This window comes from Daucus carota, chromosome 5 (assembly GCF_001625215.2).
Source record: "Daucus carota subsp. sativus chromosome 5, DH1 v3.0, whole genome shotgun sequence".
NCBI classification, from domain to species: Eukaryota; Viridiplantae; Streptophyta; class Magnoliopsida; order Apiales; family Apiaceae; genus Daucus; species Daucus carota.
In genome coordinates, this window is record NC_030385.2 from 4695704 (window position 1) to 4710939 (window position 15236).

Consider the following 15236-nt stretch of genomic DNA (forward strand, 5'->3'; position numbering starts at 1 on the left):
AATATATGGCAGAGAACGTGAAGATCCTCCTTACTTCATCTTTTTTGGGTGAGCGTGAGCGAGAATTGAACTCAGAATTCTAAACAACAGATAAACCTTTATCACTAGGCTATCCCTACACGCTCACTTCATCTTTTTCATAAACGGAATTGAAAATTTATTATTTCTCATTGCTAATAGCTGACTCTGATCATACTGACTACCTACATTAGTCTGCAAAGCTTTTAACAATGTCAATTTAATTTTTAAAAAAATCTGATGTTAATTTCGACTATCAAAAATCAATACTAATGTTTCCAAATTTATGAAATTCAAAATGCTCTTTCAGTGTCAGTCAGACAGTCACACAAATTACTGATTTGGGTTGCCAAACATGAGAAACTGAGTAAGCATGTAACTGTGGTAGCCAGGGGAGGAGCAGCACATACATCCTTCCTACTAAATCCTACCAGACTTGGTTTAGCTCATGTTTTACTTTACAGGGTCTATGCACAAACAAGTTTCATCTATGCCCAACAAGTTTACATCTATGTGAAACTAAGATTTCCTTACATCTGTGCGCAAACAAATTTCAACTGTGCTTGCTCTTTACATATATATCAAGAAGATTAATTATTCAAAAGCATGCACATATTAGGAGTTAGAAGAGACTGAGAACTTGATCTGTTCTCATATATATGTAATATGTACATGGCTAACGAACAAGCTCCTCCTCCTTCTTGCCAGCTTCTTCCAGTTCTCGGAGCCCTCCAACCTTCTGCTCAATCTCTTCAATCAGCTCCTCTCTCCACAGTGCTCCTCTAGCTGTCTCTTCTATATCCTCTTGCTAGAACCAACAAACATACATTTCAAAAGTTAGTCTTTTGCTTGCTTTTCTTGCAGGCACAATACATGTACTACAAATCTTAACAACAGGAACCATTCATACTGTCTTAAACAGATAATAAACATAAATGTAGCCTTTGTTTTTATTTTAAAATCGCGATTATCAGTTAAGGATGAATGACCATTGACCAGTACCAAAGAAAAAAAACTAGTTACCTTTTCATATACCCAATGCCCTGTTCCATCTCCTCCATCTTTTCTGTACTGCTCTGAATCATAGTATGGATCCTAAGCCATATCAAGGGTTTCATAACACACTTTAAAATTCTTTGATATAATCCAAAGGCATGAAAGATAGACAAGAGAGTAGTTAGAATTGCTCACTTTTGTGGAACCAAAGAAGCAACATCCCCAGCATGTAAACATGATGTAAAAAGTATCTGCAATAAACAGAGAAGCAACATATCATTCTTTTTTATTGACATTTCACATTTGTTAGATTTTTAAGTATTCGGGGAGGGAAAGCAAGGATTCAAACATATAATGGCATATTAAGGAGACTAGAAGAGTCTGGTCACTAGGCTATCGACGAATAAAGATAATGATAAATAGTAGTAAGACTCACAAACATTCTTCATAGCTACATCACTGAGGTGCCATATAGATTTGTGGGTGATCATGTCTCTCTGGCCTTCCATGTGCTCAACCAGTACAGCCATCAGTGTTAAATCTGGCAAAGCTCTCATTTTCTGTAATTCTGCTCTCTTGTTCTTGCTGCCCTCAATCTGCTTGGAAAGATTCAAATAATTGTATCAATAATCGCGTACTCATTATCACTCAATCCCGTGTGTGTGTTTGTTTTACGTACCTTTTGACAACCATGGCTAAATCCAGAACTCGAGTAGGACTGCCTGAGCTGCAAAGGAAAGCATGTAAGTTTCTAAGTACAAGAATCCATTGACATTAGAGATTAGACTGAAGTGTAAAAAGCCGAAAAATATATATTAACTTACTGATTTCGATGATAAAGAGTTTAAGTCGAGTCTAGTTGTTTGAAGGCAAGAAGTGGGAGCATTAGGTTTGATAATTTTACTGAAGCTGAGGATAGCTTCAGCCATATTTAGTGATATAGTCACTGCTAGTTTGGTCTTGTTTTGTGTAAGCTGAGATAATAGTAATCTGTATTCAGGGGAGGGGAAACAAAAAAGGATAAGGAAAGTATTTGTATCCACCCCTTTGTATGAATTGCATGCACCATCTATTCCACTGTAACAAAGTTTGATTTTGTTACAGAAAAGTTCCAATTTAACTATTCACAAATACAGATCTTCTAATTATATATTATAAATTACAGACCTCCAGACATGGCCTATTAGCTCAGCTGGTTAGAGCGTCGTGCTAATAACGCGAAGGTCGCAGGTTCGAGACCTGCATGGGCCAGAGTTTTAATTTTTCTGAAAAAGGTTGCTTAATGAAATGTGAAAATCTTGTGGGAGCTTTACCACTTTTGCCGTTGTGTCCCCTGTTTTTCTTTTCTTTTTCTTGGACGAAACCTTATTTCTTTAACCACTTTAAAGAAAACCCACTTTTCCAAATTGGCCACTCATATATAGATGCAAGAATTGTTGAACAACTTGGATAAAAAAATTGAATTTTTCCTGGAATAGAAAGATGGGATTGTTTGATCTTGAAAAACACTTTGCATTCTATGGATCATACCACCACAACTCAGTTAATATTTTCATTCATACCCTTTTTGTTTGGCCCATTTTCTTTACTGCCCTTATTCTATGCTACTTTACTCCCCCACTTATTAGTTTTTCCAAAATCTTGTTTCTGGGTCATCCCTTAATCTTCAATTTTGGGTTTTTGTTAACTGTGGTATATGGGTTATTCTACATTGGGCTTGATTTCAGAGCTGGAGTTCTTGGAGCTATTATGTGTTTTGGCTGTTGGGTGTTTGCCAGTGTTTTTGCAAGTATTTTGGGCTTCTCTTTGGCATGGAAGGTACTGTAATATAAATCAGTTAAGAGGGCGTTTGGAAATGTGCATTTCATTTGAAATGATGGATTTCAAATGACACATTTCAAATTATCAGGTTTATACTAATATTTTAATGTCTGGATTTCAAATGAAATCTAAATCCAAATTCCCAAACAGGTTATTTGATCAAATTCAGAATTTCAAATGAAATCTAGGTTTCCAAACAAGCCATAAATAAAATGAGGTTTGTACTATTAGTAGACTAGCAATTCTGATAATATTCACTTGTTCATTTCAATTTTCAGGTAGTCCTAGCGGCTCAAATAATTTGTTGGACTGCACAGTTTATAGGGCATGGTGTTTTTGAGGTACATGCTTTAATTAGATATATCAGTTATACTTTTGTACATTTAAATTAATAATAACCTAGACGGATAAAAAATCTCGATCCCATGTTATAATCAATACTGATATATAAAACTGTTTGTGTAAACTTATTTAAATTGATAATTTTTTCCAGTCCCAACGATATCACTCTAAAATATCACTTTGAAAGAGTTTTAATGTTACGGCCTCAATTGTTTTGTGTAGAAGCGAGCGCCAGCTCTTTTCGACAATCTGGTTCAGGCCTTCCTGATGGCACCTTTCTTCGTGCTGCTCGAGGTAATTCTGTAATCAGATTCTCCTACAAAATTTAGAAGGATTATTTTTCTTTTTGTCTATATCATAATGATGTTATCTGTGTTAATCCAGATACTAATGTTATTGCATTATGAACCATATCCTGGGTTTCACAAAGCTGTTGAAGCAAGAATAGAAGCGTTAATCCAAGAATGGAAGGACAAGAACAAGAAGAAAACATTTTAGCTCGAGTTGAGACGAGTACATGGACAAATAGAATTTATGAATCTGAATAAATTCAAATGTTTGTTCAGGCCCCATGTGTTATCTCACTTTCACACATCTCTCTTACTCCTTAAACAGACATCCCCTTAATGTAATAATTTGTGTCAACAAGTAATTACTTAAAATAAAAATAAAAAACTGATTTAAAGCCAGAGATTAGTGGCAAGTAGTTTTTATACAACTTATTTAGAACAGAACATAGAGGCCTTGGACGGGGACTGGGAATACATAAGACCCGTCTCTCAACATACAAATAAGCTCTGGCTCTAGTAATCTCTTGTCGATTTATAAAAACTGAGCCGTTTAAATATCCTCATTGCATAAATTTGAGGAGCTAATGAATCATCCTCCTTTTCCATTTCCATTACACACATAAAACCATCAACATCCTTTCTCAAGTCTGTGCGAGTCTTTTGCAAAGTTTTTTGCCCCTTGCAAGTGCCACAACGAACCACACCCGGTGCGCAGTGCGGCACTCAAGTGCTGCACCTGTGCTTCCTAGGTTCCAGGAGATCAGCCGGGTTTTCAAAATTTTGCAAATCTTCATCAGTAGTTAGCTATCTCACTGTTTTACTTAACTGAAATTGGAGTTGACATCTGATCAGAACTTGCAGATGACAAACCGTGCAACTAACTTCGTAGACATGTATTCACTCATCTCAAGTAGGCAGTGTCCTCAACTTCATCTAACCAGCTTACTTGTAGATTATCAACTTGTTTACATAAATCTTCATTGGAGTGTCTCAACAAATTCTTGTCTTCGATCTCCTCAATAATGTTGCTCTGAGAAGTCGCACAATATAATACCAGGGGTACATAATTTCTACTAATGCATTTGTGATCTTATAATATTGTGTATTAACAATAAGAAAACATAAAGGGGAAAAAGATAATACCTCTTAAACTTCTGCAAGAGCAGCCAACTTAGATTCCGTGGAAAAGAGTCTGCAAGTAAGGAAATTTATAAATAAAGTCTGTAGTAAGCATTGCCGGGAAACAGGTAGATGCTCAAAGCCTCAAACTACAAGTCAACAAAGAACTTCAAACGAAATCTCTTGCAATGGACGATGAATCCAATTACAGCAAAAGGTTGTTTTAAACAGAGCTCCTAAAATAAATTTGAAATTGCATATACTGAGGGAAACATTGAGAATAGGGAAATTTACGACTGAAGTCCACAGTTATATGGCCAAGTTTGAGGGAGATTAATGTACAACCACGGTCATGCATTACCAAGCAAATGCCATGAAACAGTTCTATCTTCTTTTTTTTTTTTTTTTGACAAATGCAAGAAGATTTCATTAACTTGAATATAATCGAGCCGGGACAAACCCCCAACTGAAACAGTTCTATCTTAAGACTTAAATTCAGTGTATATAATACTTGTGAGACAGCCAATACCTTTTCTTTTTTTCTTTTTTTTGTAAAAGGAATGTATTTAAAAAAAGAGAAAGGAAACAAGAGGGGGGCAGGGGCGAAGAGGCATTCCTCTAACTCAAGGGAGACTTAGCTACCCAGAACAAAAAATTACTGGAGAAAACTACTCACTAGAAAGCATAGGAGAGAAAACTAAATAAAAACATAAGAAGTTAGTTTGCCGTCCATGCAGTGAGGGAGGGTTGTCGAAGCCATTACCTTTTCTCAATCAAATGCAAAGTTGGTATATTCCAATGGGTGCCTTATTATTTTCAGCAAAAAGTGATATTTTGCCAGTCATTTGAATTCGTTTGATGTAGTATAGCGATTCAAATGCTTCAGTTTATCAATAGTAGAATTTCGTACAATGGCAGAAGTTTTGGAAAAAACAGAAAACAGTTAACACTTAAATAGACAGATAGATAGATACTGTAGATCTTGATTTACTAAATATGTTGATGCACGAGTTTTTTGCACTGAATAAGACATTTTATTACCATTTCCTTCCAAGCTTAAAAAGCTCCATGAATAGGTTGCATGTCAATGATGCTATTGCCAGGCATTGGTTTCTGGACTCCCCTAGTCGACATCGCATGTCTCTCATTCATCACATCTCTCCACTTCCCTGAACCTGCATACATGTTTGCAAGAAGCACATAATCGCTGCTATGATCTGGCTCCAATTCCAACAAATGCCTTCTCACTACTTCTCCTAGTTCGACGTTCCCATGAACTCGACAAGCAGCCAACAGAGTCCTCCACACAATAGCATTGCATTTCAATGGCATGCTTCTAATAAAATGGTAAGCCTCATCAACAAAACCAGCCCGACCCAGCATATCAACCACACATCCATAGTGTTGTATGTTAGCTTTGATTCCATACTCTCTTGTCATCAAATCAAAATACTTTTTCCCTTTTTCTACCATTCCTCCATGGCTACATGCACATAGAACTCCCAGGAAAGTAACATCATTAGGAACCTGCAACTTTTCAGCTAACAAATTAGAGAACAGTTTCAATGCTTCACTGGCGTGGCCATGCGTTGCCAATCCTAATATCATTGAATTCCACGTCACTAAATTCCTCTCGCTACTCGCATTAAAAATCTTGTACGCTTCCTCAACTTGTCCACATTTTGCATACATATCAATAAGTGAATTCAGAACCATAACATTGCTCCCCATGCCAGCATTATCAGCAAGGCGACGAATCCACCTCCCAAAATCCAAATTCCCCAACGCAGAACATGCTGTCAGAACCGCAACCAATGTAACATCATCAAAATCCACACCACACCTCCTCATCCTCGAAAAACACTCAAGCGCCCCCTTGTAATCACCACAATTAACATGACAATCAATGATGACATTCCAAGTCACCACATTCCCACCAGGCCTTTCATCAAACAGCTGCTGCGCAGTGTCGATATCCTTCAACATCCCATACATATGAATCAAAGTGTTCCTCACAAACACATGACCCTCCAACCCATGTTTCACAACACTACAATGTATCTGTTTCCCCAACAAAACAGACCCCAATTGCCCACTCACTTTAAGCAAAAAAGAAAAACTAAAATTATCAGCCTTTTCTCCATTTTCTTGCATTTTCTTGAAATACCCAAAAATATTCTTAACTTGCATTGTCCTAACAAACCCTCTGATCATTGTGTTCCACATAAACCCATCTGGGCTCTCAAGATTCTTGAACACAGAGGCTGCATAGTCCATTGAACCGCGGTCCGAGACTGCGCAAAACACAATGATCTTGCCCATAAGATAGAGATTTTGGTCAAGGCCAGATTGAATAATTTGTGCATGTACTTGTTTTACATCTTTTAATGTGACACATTTCTTGAAAGTTGAGAGTAAAGTTTGGTCCTTTACTAAGCTGTTGTTAGAAGGCAGTTTGGAACAAAAGAAGCAAGAATGTTTAGAGATTGGTAGTAAAACTTGGGAAATTTTGGTTTTGAATACAGAGCTCAAGAGAGCCATCAAGTAAGTTAGATTATCGTATACTAGGAAAAAACTGATCAGTTTTATCGTTTGTACAGTAACTTTGTATGGGAGCTCACTTGATTCTGATTCTAGTATGATATATACTCAAATCTCTCCATCTCATTTTTCTAATTTTTGGGCTCTTCTTCATAGTTTAAAATTGAAATATTCTTAAGTTAATAATCAACCCTTTTATTTTCAAGCTTATTAATTATTACAGTTAAGGACTTTTGCTTTCCATTTCAAAGCTTCCGGTTCTAATTGCTCCTCAGATTCTCAGTTTCACACAATCTCTTCGCCATCTGGTAATCTCTCTCTGTTAATTATCTACTTTGTTTTTATGTAATTGTTTATTTAGTTATTTTCATTGTAAAATTGTTGAAATGCAAAGTGTTGTGACATTTGGCAATTAGAATGGTTAGCGCGTCAGTTTGTTGTAACTGTGAAATCGATAGATATGAACTAGATGATTAATGTGTTGCTTTCGATTCGGTTGAATAAATTGTTAGTTATTATAGACACACGTGTTCTTTGGATTAATGTGCTAGAATTGTTATTGAATGTGTTGTATTTGGTGTTTTTGAAGCGGTGATCCGAGCTCTTGGAATTTGAAAAAGTTCGTGATCGAGTAAAATTAGGAAAATTCGGCTCCTCAACGTCGATCACTGCACCACATGGCTGACCAGATGCAACAGAGTAGTACTGCGTCAACTGGTATGTATGATCAGCCTAGCACTACTATGGATCGCTGCACAGGACGGCTTCTGCTAGTGATGCTGGTGATACAGTCATGGCACGGTGGCTTCAGTCTGCAGGGTTGCAGCATCTGGCCTCATCCTTGGCTACTTCAGCTACAAAATGATCAACGCAATATGGTCATGCGGGTACATCTGAATTCTGGATTGAGTTGTTATCCGAAAAATTGAATATACCTTTTATGCCTTTGTTCATGCTAATCATTTCAACACTTGTGCAATGTTTATGTTTTTGGTTCCTGATCAAACATGACATAGGAATTGGAATTTTTAATATATGTATATCATTTGATGATATAATAAAAGACAAGAAGATGATTTAGTATAAGATTTTGTTTGGCAATAACAGTGGCTAATGTTATTCTTTGTCAGTTTGATTGTTCGAATTGTTAGTTTTTGTTGCACCAAGATATGAGTTAATATAAAAAAAATTTGATAAGAAATCAAGTGTTGTCAAATGCTATAAATTTATGGAATTATTAGCTTATACTCCCTCCGTCTCAATTTATAGGTCCATTTTGGAATAAACACACATATTAAGAAAAGTGTTGGTTAGATGGAATCTTATATCATGTATCATTAATTAGTGCATTGATAAGTGAGAATATTGTTGAGTTTCAAAAAAATCACAATAAATATAGGGATTTAGTGCATTGAGAAATGAGAATAATGTTGAGTTTCAAAAAAATCACAATTAATATGTAGATAAATTTGTATTGAAAGAAGAGAGGGACAAGTATTTTGGGACAAATTTTTTTTCCAAACTAGACCTATAAATTGAGACGGAGGGAGTAACCAATTTGGTGTTTTTTGTTCCTTTTCTAGGGCTATGGAGCACAATCTGCTGAGGAGGAGCAGAGGCTTTTCAAACTAATGAGAAACTTCAATCTTAATGTAGAGTATGGTTCTGAATCTCATATCTATTTAATATGATTCTTGATTTCAAACCCATATGATGTTGTGAATTAGACGATCCCTGAGGATAATAAAACTATAAAAAGGGCCTGTTGAGATCATTTGGACTGTTGTATCATGGAGGACCAACAACAAAGACCCTGATTTTATGGGCATGTGAATTTAATTTGGTAAAGCTTCTACACTAACTGGCCCAGTATCATATGAGTCGAGTTCTTTTTTTTTTTGAACTGATATGGGTGAAAGTTCTATAAATTCGTTATGTTATTGGAGTTCTCGGAGTCCATTTATATTTTATTAATCAAATATCTTGTGTTATCTCGTAAAATATGTTCCATTAATATCATCATTTCAATGAAATATTATAAATCTCATAAATTTACGAATACAATATGTATGTTATGCAAAATGAACATGCATATTCTGCAAACTAAACATGTTTTATAAAATAATATATTTTATAATATTTTATTTGTAAATGTATGGGATTCACAAGATTTTCAATAAAATAATGATGTTTGTAGATTTTTATTCAAAAAAATAATATAATTTATAATATTTTAAGTTATATTTAATTTGCTTAACATATATGGACTCCAAAATTCCAATGAACTGTAGAAACTAGACATACAGACACGCTTGTGATTAAATGACACAAAAAAATCAATCAAACCAACCCAAAATTGATGCAAAATGACTATGATAAGACATAGATGTGAGATTGATGTACTTTCAAAGAGACAATCGGCAAGTCACATTATAAAGTCCATGTCCGCAATTCCTTTTTATCCGGCCACCTTTCATATCTCAGTTTCTCCTACTTTTTTATTTTTAATTATTGTATTTAGTCGATGAAAACGAAGAACAATATCAAACCTCATGTAATAGTGGGTGTTTTGGTGGGGCTTTAAGCCTCAGTTCTGGAATTTTAAGTCAGAAGCACTTGTGCAAAAAGTCAAGAAGTACTTATAAAAAACTAAGAATGCTGGCTTTTGTTTCATGTTTTCTACTTTTCTCCCAAAATACTTTAATCACTTTTAAGTCTTAATTAACTTCTAATTCATTTTTTTTATTTTAAGCAAAAAACACTTATTTTAAGCTCACCCAAACAGCCCCATAATCTATGACACACAAAATCCATCAAGCAAAATGTGATCTCAGTCGCACATAAACTAAAACGAACCCTGAAGCGTGGACACTTCCAATCCATTCACAAACTTAAAAAAAATTTACTTAATGTATATGCGTGACAAACCACCAAGAGATTAGCATGACCAGAGATGGATTTAATAATCGAGCTCGCAATATTCGTGTGAGGCCAATTATAAGAACTGGAGTTAGGCCATTGGATGGAAGGTTGAGGAAGTCTTGAAGCAGATCAGCAGGGAATTTCTTAGCGTTGACTGCTGCCTAATCGCTTTTTAAATTTATAAGTACAATCTTCACTTATCTTCTTAGGCTTCTAATTAAGTGGACATGTTGTGTTCCTGTCCACATGTTGGAAGATAAGCAGCAACCGCGCAAGGATAAATTCAAAAATATAATCTCGACCTGATTCCGTCACTGATACTGTACAGTATATAATGAAAAAGTTAAAAAAAATTACACCCGACATGTTTGGTCTTTATGAGAACCATGAGACAACATCTCTCCAACAAAGTCCAGCCTACAAGTGAAATAAGAAGAACAACTTCAAGAAGAAGGAGCAAATTTAGCTTTCGTCTCTCAGTGTCAAGTGTCAGTGTTGGCTGAGCAGAGTGGCGTGTTATTTATATATATTTTTTTATTAATTCATAGCCCTTCTTATTATGGAAGGAAGTAGGGCTGTTAACGAAATGAATTCGAAATAAATATCTTAATTTTCATATTTGTATTCGGTTTAAATACATATATTCGGATTTGTATTCGTTTATTATCCGATAATTATTTGTTTTTGTATTCGGATTCGGTTAGATTCACGAACTATTCGTATTCGTTTAAGGTACTCGTTTAAAACAAAATGGAACTAAATAAGAAGTGCTGGCCTGTGACAAAAGTTATAAACTCTCGTATTTCACCAATTCAAACAAACTATAAAGTACTAATTATATAGACTACAATCATCCAATTTAAAGAAAATAAAATTCAAATTACAACCAAAATGTAAAGTTTAATACGCCTTAATTAATTCAAAGATCATACAACAGAACTTCCACTGGCTCAACCTTTTAGTAAATGGACTGGACTGGTTTAATTTAATATCTGGTCCCAAAATAATTCATAATCCTATTAAATAAGAAATATAATATTTTTCTATATAATATAAAATAATATATATATATATATATATAATATTTAATTTCCGAATAATTAAGCGAATAGCGAATACGAATATTTATCTATTCAAATTTGTATTTTTTAATGAACCGGATATTTTTTAAGATTTGAATTCGTATTTGTATTTGTTAATAAACAAACACGAATAATACTAAACGAATTCGAATACCGAATATTTCATTAAATATTCATTTCGTTAACAGCCCTAGAAGGAAGCAGGTACTGGAACATCATTCAGTCGGTGTCTGTGTACACCAGGGTGATAGACCGTTTTACAATTGATGCATGAACGATTTTATTACTTGTATTTATAGTCCAAGTTCAAAATCAAATTAATTGAGTTTTGAATGATACAAATTCCAGTTCTCTGAATAATCCACAAAATTTAATTTTGCTTATTGGATTACTCTGTCTGTGACCATGTAAGATAAGCAATTAGGCACAAGATTAACGAAAGCACTCACTAATCAAGTTTTGTTCCAATAATCTGACTGGAATGTGGATGTGTCATATGATTGTTTAACCAAGAGCTAAAGGAGTAAAGAGTGTGAAAGTTACAATAGTGTATTTGACTTTTGTGTACCACAGGGCACGCGTCACGTTGAGAAGCTAACCAGATTAATATTTTCTGCAGCATCTCTTGGCTTTAAAAGTAGTCACTTTAACCAATGATAGACCACGAAGAAGATAATTATCTTCTGTTTCACAGTATTGGGGCAGTTGGGGCAGTTTGGAAAAGTGCAAAAGAAGTGATTTTTTGTTTAAAATAAAGAAATGAAATCGAAGTTAGAAGTAAAAATAAATAAAATATTTAAAAAAGAAGCAGAAGTTATGAGTGAAGTTAGCATTCTCAGCTTATTAAAAGTGATTCTATTTTTCAATACAAACAGGTCAAGAAAAGTAGAAGCCCATTCTGATCTGGCAAATAAACATACACATTGGGACCGTTTGGGTGAACATAAAATAAGTGCTTTTGGATTAAAATAAAAAAATGAAGTAGAAATTAGAAGCAAGTTAAAAATTATAAGTGATTAAAGTATTTAGGAAAGAAGTAAAAGCTCTAAAAAAAACTAGCATTTGTAACTTCTAAAAAGTGCTTCTGCTTTTCTACATAAACGGGTCAAGAAAAATAGGAGCCGACTTCTTTTGAAAAGAAGCGCTTCTGCACAGTTGCTAAACAGGCACATTATCTGTCATTTTGTCTCATTTTTTCCTAATCAGAATATTCTAATTTTAATTTCAAATGGAGCATAATTTTTTTTCTTTTCTTTCTGTTAATGTATAATTATTTTCTCTGACTCATCCATTAATTTTTAAGCAGTAATACTTTGTTTGATACAGATTTGAATTTAAAAATTTTATGAACGTGCAGATTCATAATTTTTTGTAATAATTTTTTAGAAACTTATATTGCTGTCAGATTTTAATCCGGCAGCTGTTGTGAAAACTTCTCTAATCCTCTTTATGTGCATACAGCTGGGTTCGTTTTCGTAATAAGATTTTAAATTCAATCAATTGTAATGAAATATGATATCAAAAGAGAGAAACTTTTAAGAAAGTTTTTAATCTGATTAGAGGACATCCAAAAATATTTTATAAAAATCTAAATTAAAATTTTTATTATTTGAAAAAACCACCAGAAAAAAGAGAGCAAAATCATGAATATAAAAAGAAATAGAAAAGTTTCATAAAAGGATTTTATCTTTCTAACTGAAAGTCATGCATAATGATCTGTCTATAAAATTTTAATGATTGAAAAGAAAAATTTAGACAGAAGACATGAGATCAGCTAGAAAAAAAATTAGTTAAAAGGCACATGATCCATGAAAGGAAGGAAAGAAAGGAGAAAAATAAGGAACTAAACACAAAAATCACTGCTACGTACAGAAACAAATTCATCAAAAAACGACACAAATTGTCAATGAACAATAGAAAAATTATCAAATAATGTCAAATAATCACCGAATATGACATTCCCTTGAAAACACATAAACAACTAAGACACAAAAACATAAACATAAGTTAACTAGATCAATTTATCCAACTAAATCAGTAACAAGTCTAGCCACAGATCTATTCCAGAGAAAAAAAAAGTCTAGCTATAGATCAATCACAAATATAATCAAATTACCAAATATAGAATCAATAAGAAAGGACACAAAATAATAGCTATATGTAATACCTAGAAATTCATATCACAGATTACAATTCTAACAACTTAACTCATATGTACTATCTTATTAAATTTTATTAAATATAAAATAGTAATCAAATGTATATTTAAAAATGTTAAATACATTTTTTTAACTCATAAAATTATCGTGGGTCATTCACACGGTCCTTGGAGCTGACAATGGTATCATGTCATGTTTCATTTAGTGTATTTTTATATTTTATGTAAAGGTAAAACACGTATACATCCGTTATTGAATTCATGTACTTAATTTAAAACACGAATCTAATCTAAAACATTTCGTTTACTATTATTTTATACAAATTTGTGATGTGTATATAATATACATATAGACATATATGTGTGTGTGTATTACATGAAAATATATTTTGATATATTATAATATAATATATATATATATATAATTAAGTACAAATATTTTGTACTTCCATGTATCCAAATAAAAATTTGTATCTGACATGAAATCTTTCGTGTAATATCATGTTCGTATATTTTTGTGTTTTGTTATCGAAATCATAATTCGAATCCATTTTTTTTCATGTTATTTCATTTCGTGTTAGCATGACATATGTTAAATTACCGGACCCTACTTACCGGATATAAAAATATGTGTAAACATGTGATGTGCATGGTCTAACTCATCGTTAACTAATCCTTAATTGTGTAGGCTGAGTTATACCACACATCAATTGAGATCACCGAATTTGAGTATATAATATTTTTTTCATCAACTTAGCATCAATTACAAGTCTAGTATTTATATAGTATCTATATATTTCTCCATGCATATGAATCTGAGGGGTTTTCGATTCCGATAATTAGATATACAGATCATTAAGAAAAAAACGATATCATTCGAAAATTAATAAAAAATATTATATTTGTGTGATCGATTTATTTGGAAGATGAAAAAATTTGACCAAAAATTTGAATAGAAATGAGAGTTTTGTATAAGCTTTCATTAGTTTGATCACGACTTATTTGGAAAAAATTGGGAACAGACTAGACCAAATTGTGCAGTACGGCAACAAAAATTAAATAAAAATTATTATAATTACAGCTGGTTTCACTTAATTAAATTGATAATCAACAATAACCCGCAGCTTTATTTTGTTTTAAAGCAAGTACCTCGAGTCCACTACTAATACTATATCAATTCTTAGCAATTTACTGATTAATCATAAAATACTTTTAAATCAAATGAAAGTGATATATAACATATTTAAATATATAATAATGCATGTTGGAAAATTCTGGTCTACAGTTGAAACAAGTGTTAAAATATTTCCCAACTGTTCATTTTGTCTTCAACTGTTATGTCATCAACAGATAAAGCTTAACAAATTTCCCTACTTTTGAATTTTACACATTGTATTAACAAATTCCAAATATAACTTATTTACATGAGAAATGAATATTTAATTTTTCAATTTCGAATCGAGCTATCTATTATATTTTGGTCACTATATTTAGGTGGTGTTTGACCAACGCTTAAAAGTCCAGCTTCTGAGTTTATAACTTAAATACATTTTCGTACCGTTTGCGGTAAAAATTAAGAGGCACTTAAAAAAAGTTATGAATACCAGTTTTTGTTTCATGACTTCCACTTATTTTCAAAACACTTTAATTACTTATAAGTCATACTTGTCTCTGATTTCTATTTTCATTTTTTTACCTTAAACAAAAAGTACTTATTTTAAACTCACCGAACACAGCATCTGGTAGACTGTTACAGAGTTCATGCATGAGTAGCCTTAATACTTGCATATAGATGAGTTGTATATATCCCATTATTTATCAGATGAGGAATTTATTGCAGAAAGTTAATAAATAGAAGGCCAATAAACAACCTCCCTCCTAGTTTCCTTTTAATCCACGTTTCTTTCTTTTCTCCCTATATGTATCATATTTTGTGAATTTTTTCTC

The 15236-nt window shown here is 33.1% G+C and overlaps 3 protein-coding genes and 1 non-coding gene across 5 annotated transcripts; 2 read left to right on the forward strand and 2 right to left on the reverse strand.

Moving 5' to 3' along the window:
- Nucleotides 1-507: 507 nt before the first annotated feature.
- LOC108220784 (photosynthetic NDH subunit of subcomplex B 4, chloroplastic) lies at nucleotides 508-2100 on the reverse strand. Its single transcript, XM_017394647.2, has 6 exons — nucleotides 1839-2100; nucleotides 1694-1741; nucleotides 1451-1610; nucleotides 1210-1265; nucleotides 1042-1113; nucleotides 508-826 (listed from the first exon to the last, which is right to left on the reverse strand). The coding sequence occupies exons 1-6, from the start codon at nucleotides 1941-1943 to the stop codon at nucleotides 695-697; spliced, it is 573 nt and encodes a 190-aa protein (XP_017250136.1). The 5' UTR covers nucleotides 1944-2100; the 3' UTR covers nucleotides 508-694.
- Nucleotides 2101-2191: 91 nt separating this feature from the next.
- On the forward strand, nucleotides 2192-2265 carry TRNAI-AAU (transfer RNA isoleucine (anticodon AAU)). Its single transcript has one exon. It is a non-coding gene; the product is annotated as a tRNA-Ile (tRNA).
- Nucleotides 2266-2357: 92 nt separating this feature from the next.
- LOC108220828 (2-hydroxy-palmitic acid dioxygenase MPO1) lies at nucleotides 2358-3761 on the forward strand. The gene is made up of 4 exons (XM_017394691.2): nucleotides 2358-2832; nucleotides 3114-3176; nucleotides 3400-3471; nucleotides 3562-3761. The coding sequence occupies exons 1-4, from the start codon at nucleotides 2497-2499 to the stop codon at nucleotides 3673-3675; spliced, it is 585 nt and encodes a 194-aa protein (XP_017250180.1). The 5' UTR covers nucleotides 2358-2496; the 3' UTR covers nucleotides 3676-3761.
- A 51-nt stretch (nucleotides 3762-3812) lies between these two features.
- Nucleotides 3813-7551, reverse strand: LOC108220827 (pentatricopeptide repeat-containing protein At1g59720, chloroplastic/mitochondrial). 2 transcript variants are annotated; one of them, XR_010291775.1, is made up of 3 exons: nucleotides 5628-7551; nucleotides 4611-4659; nucleotides 3813-4497 (listed from the first exon to the last, which is right to left on the reverse strand). XR_010291775.1 is itself a non-coding variant. In XM_017394690.2 (2 exons), the coding sequence occupies exon 1, from the start codon at nucleotides 7125-7127 to the stop codon at nucleotides 5643-5645; it is 1485 nt and encodes a 494-aa protein (XP_017250179.2). In that variant the 5' UTR covers nucleotides 7128-7551; the 3' UTR covers nucleotides 3813-4659; nucleotides 5628-5642. The 2 variants fall into 2 exon arrangements, 1 of the variants encoding a protein (XP_017250179.2); XM_017394690.2 differs by having other exon boundaries at nucleotides 3813-4659.
- Nucleotides 7552-15236: the final 7685 nt, after the last annotated feature.

Bases quoted from the DNA above. Each gene is read 5' to 3' on its own strand.
- LOC108220827 (XM_017394690.2), bottom strand. From the start codon at position 7,127: ATGGCTCTCTTGAGCTCTGTATTCAAAACCAAAATTTCCCAAGTTTTA.
- LOC108220828 (XM_017394691.2), top strand. From the start codon at position 2,497: ATGGGATTGTTTGATCTTGAAAAACACTTTGCATTCTATGGATCATAC. The intron at 2,833-3,113 runs GTACTGTAATAT...TTCAATTTTCAG, and splicing joins GCTTCTCTTTGGCATGGAAG to GTAGTCCTAGCGGCTCAAAT. The intron at 3,177-3,399 runs GTACATGCTTTA...TGTTTTGTGTAG, and splicing joins TAGGGCATGGTGTTTTTGAG to AAGCGAGCGCCAGCTCTTTT.
- LOC108220784 (XM_017394647.2), bottom strand. From the start codon at position 1,943: ATGGCTGAAGCTATCCTCAGCTTCAGTAAAATTATCAAACCTAATGCT. The intron at 1,611-1,693 runs GTACGTAAAACA...CTTTCCAAGCAG, and splicing joins TTAGCCATGGTTGTCAAAAG to ATTGAGGGCAGCAAGAACAA. The intron at 827-1,041 runs GTAACTAGTTTT...TGTTGGTTCTAG, and splicing joins GGCATTGGGTATATGAAAAG to CAAGAGGATATAGAAGAGAC.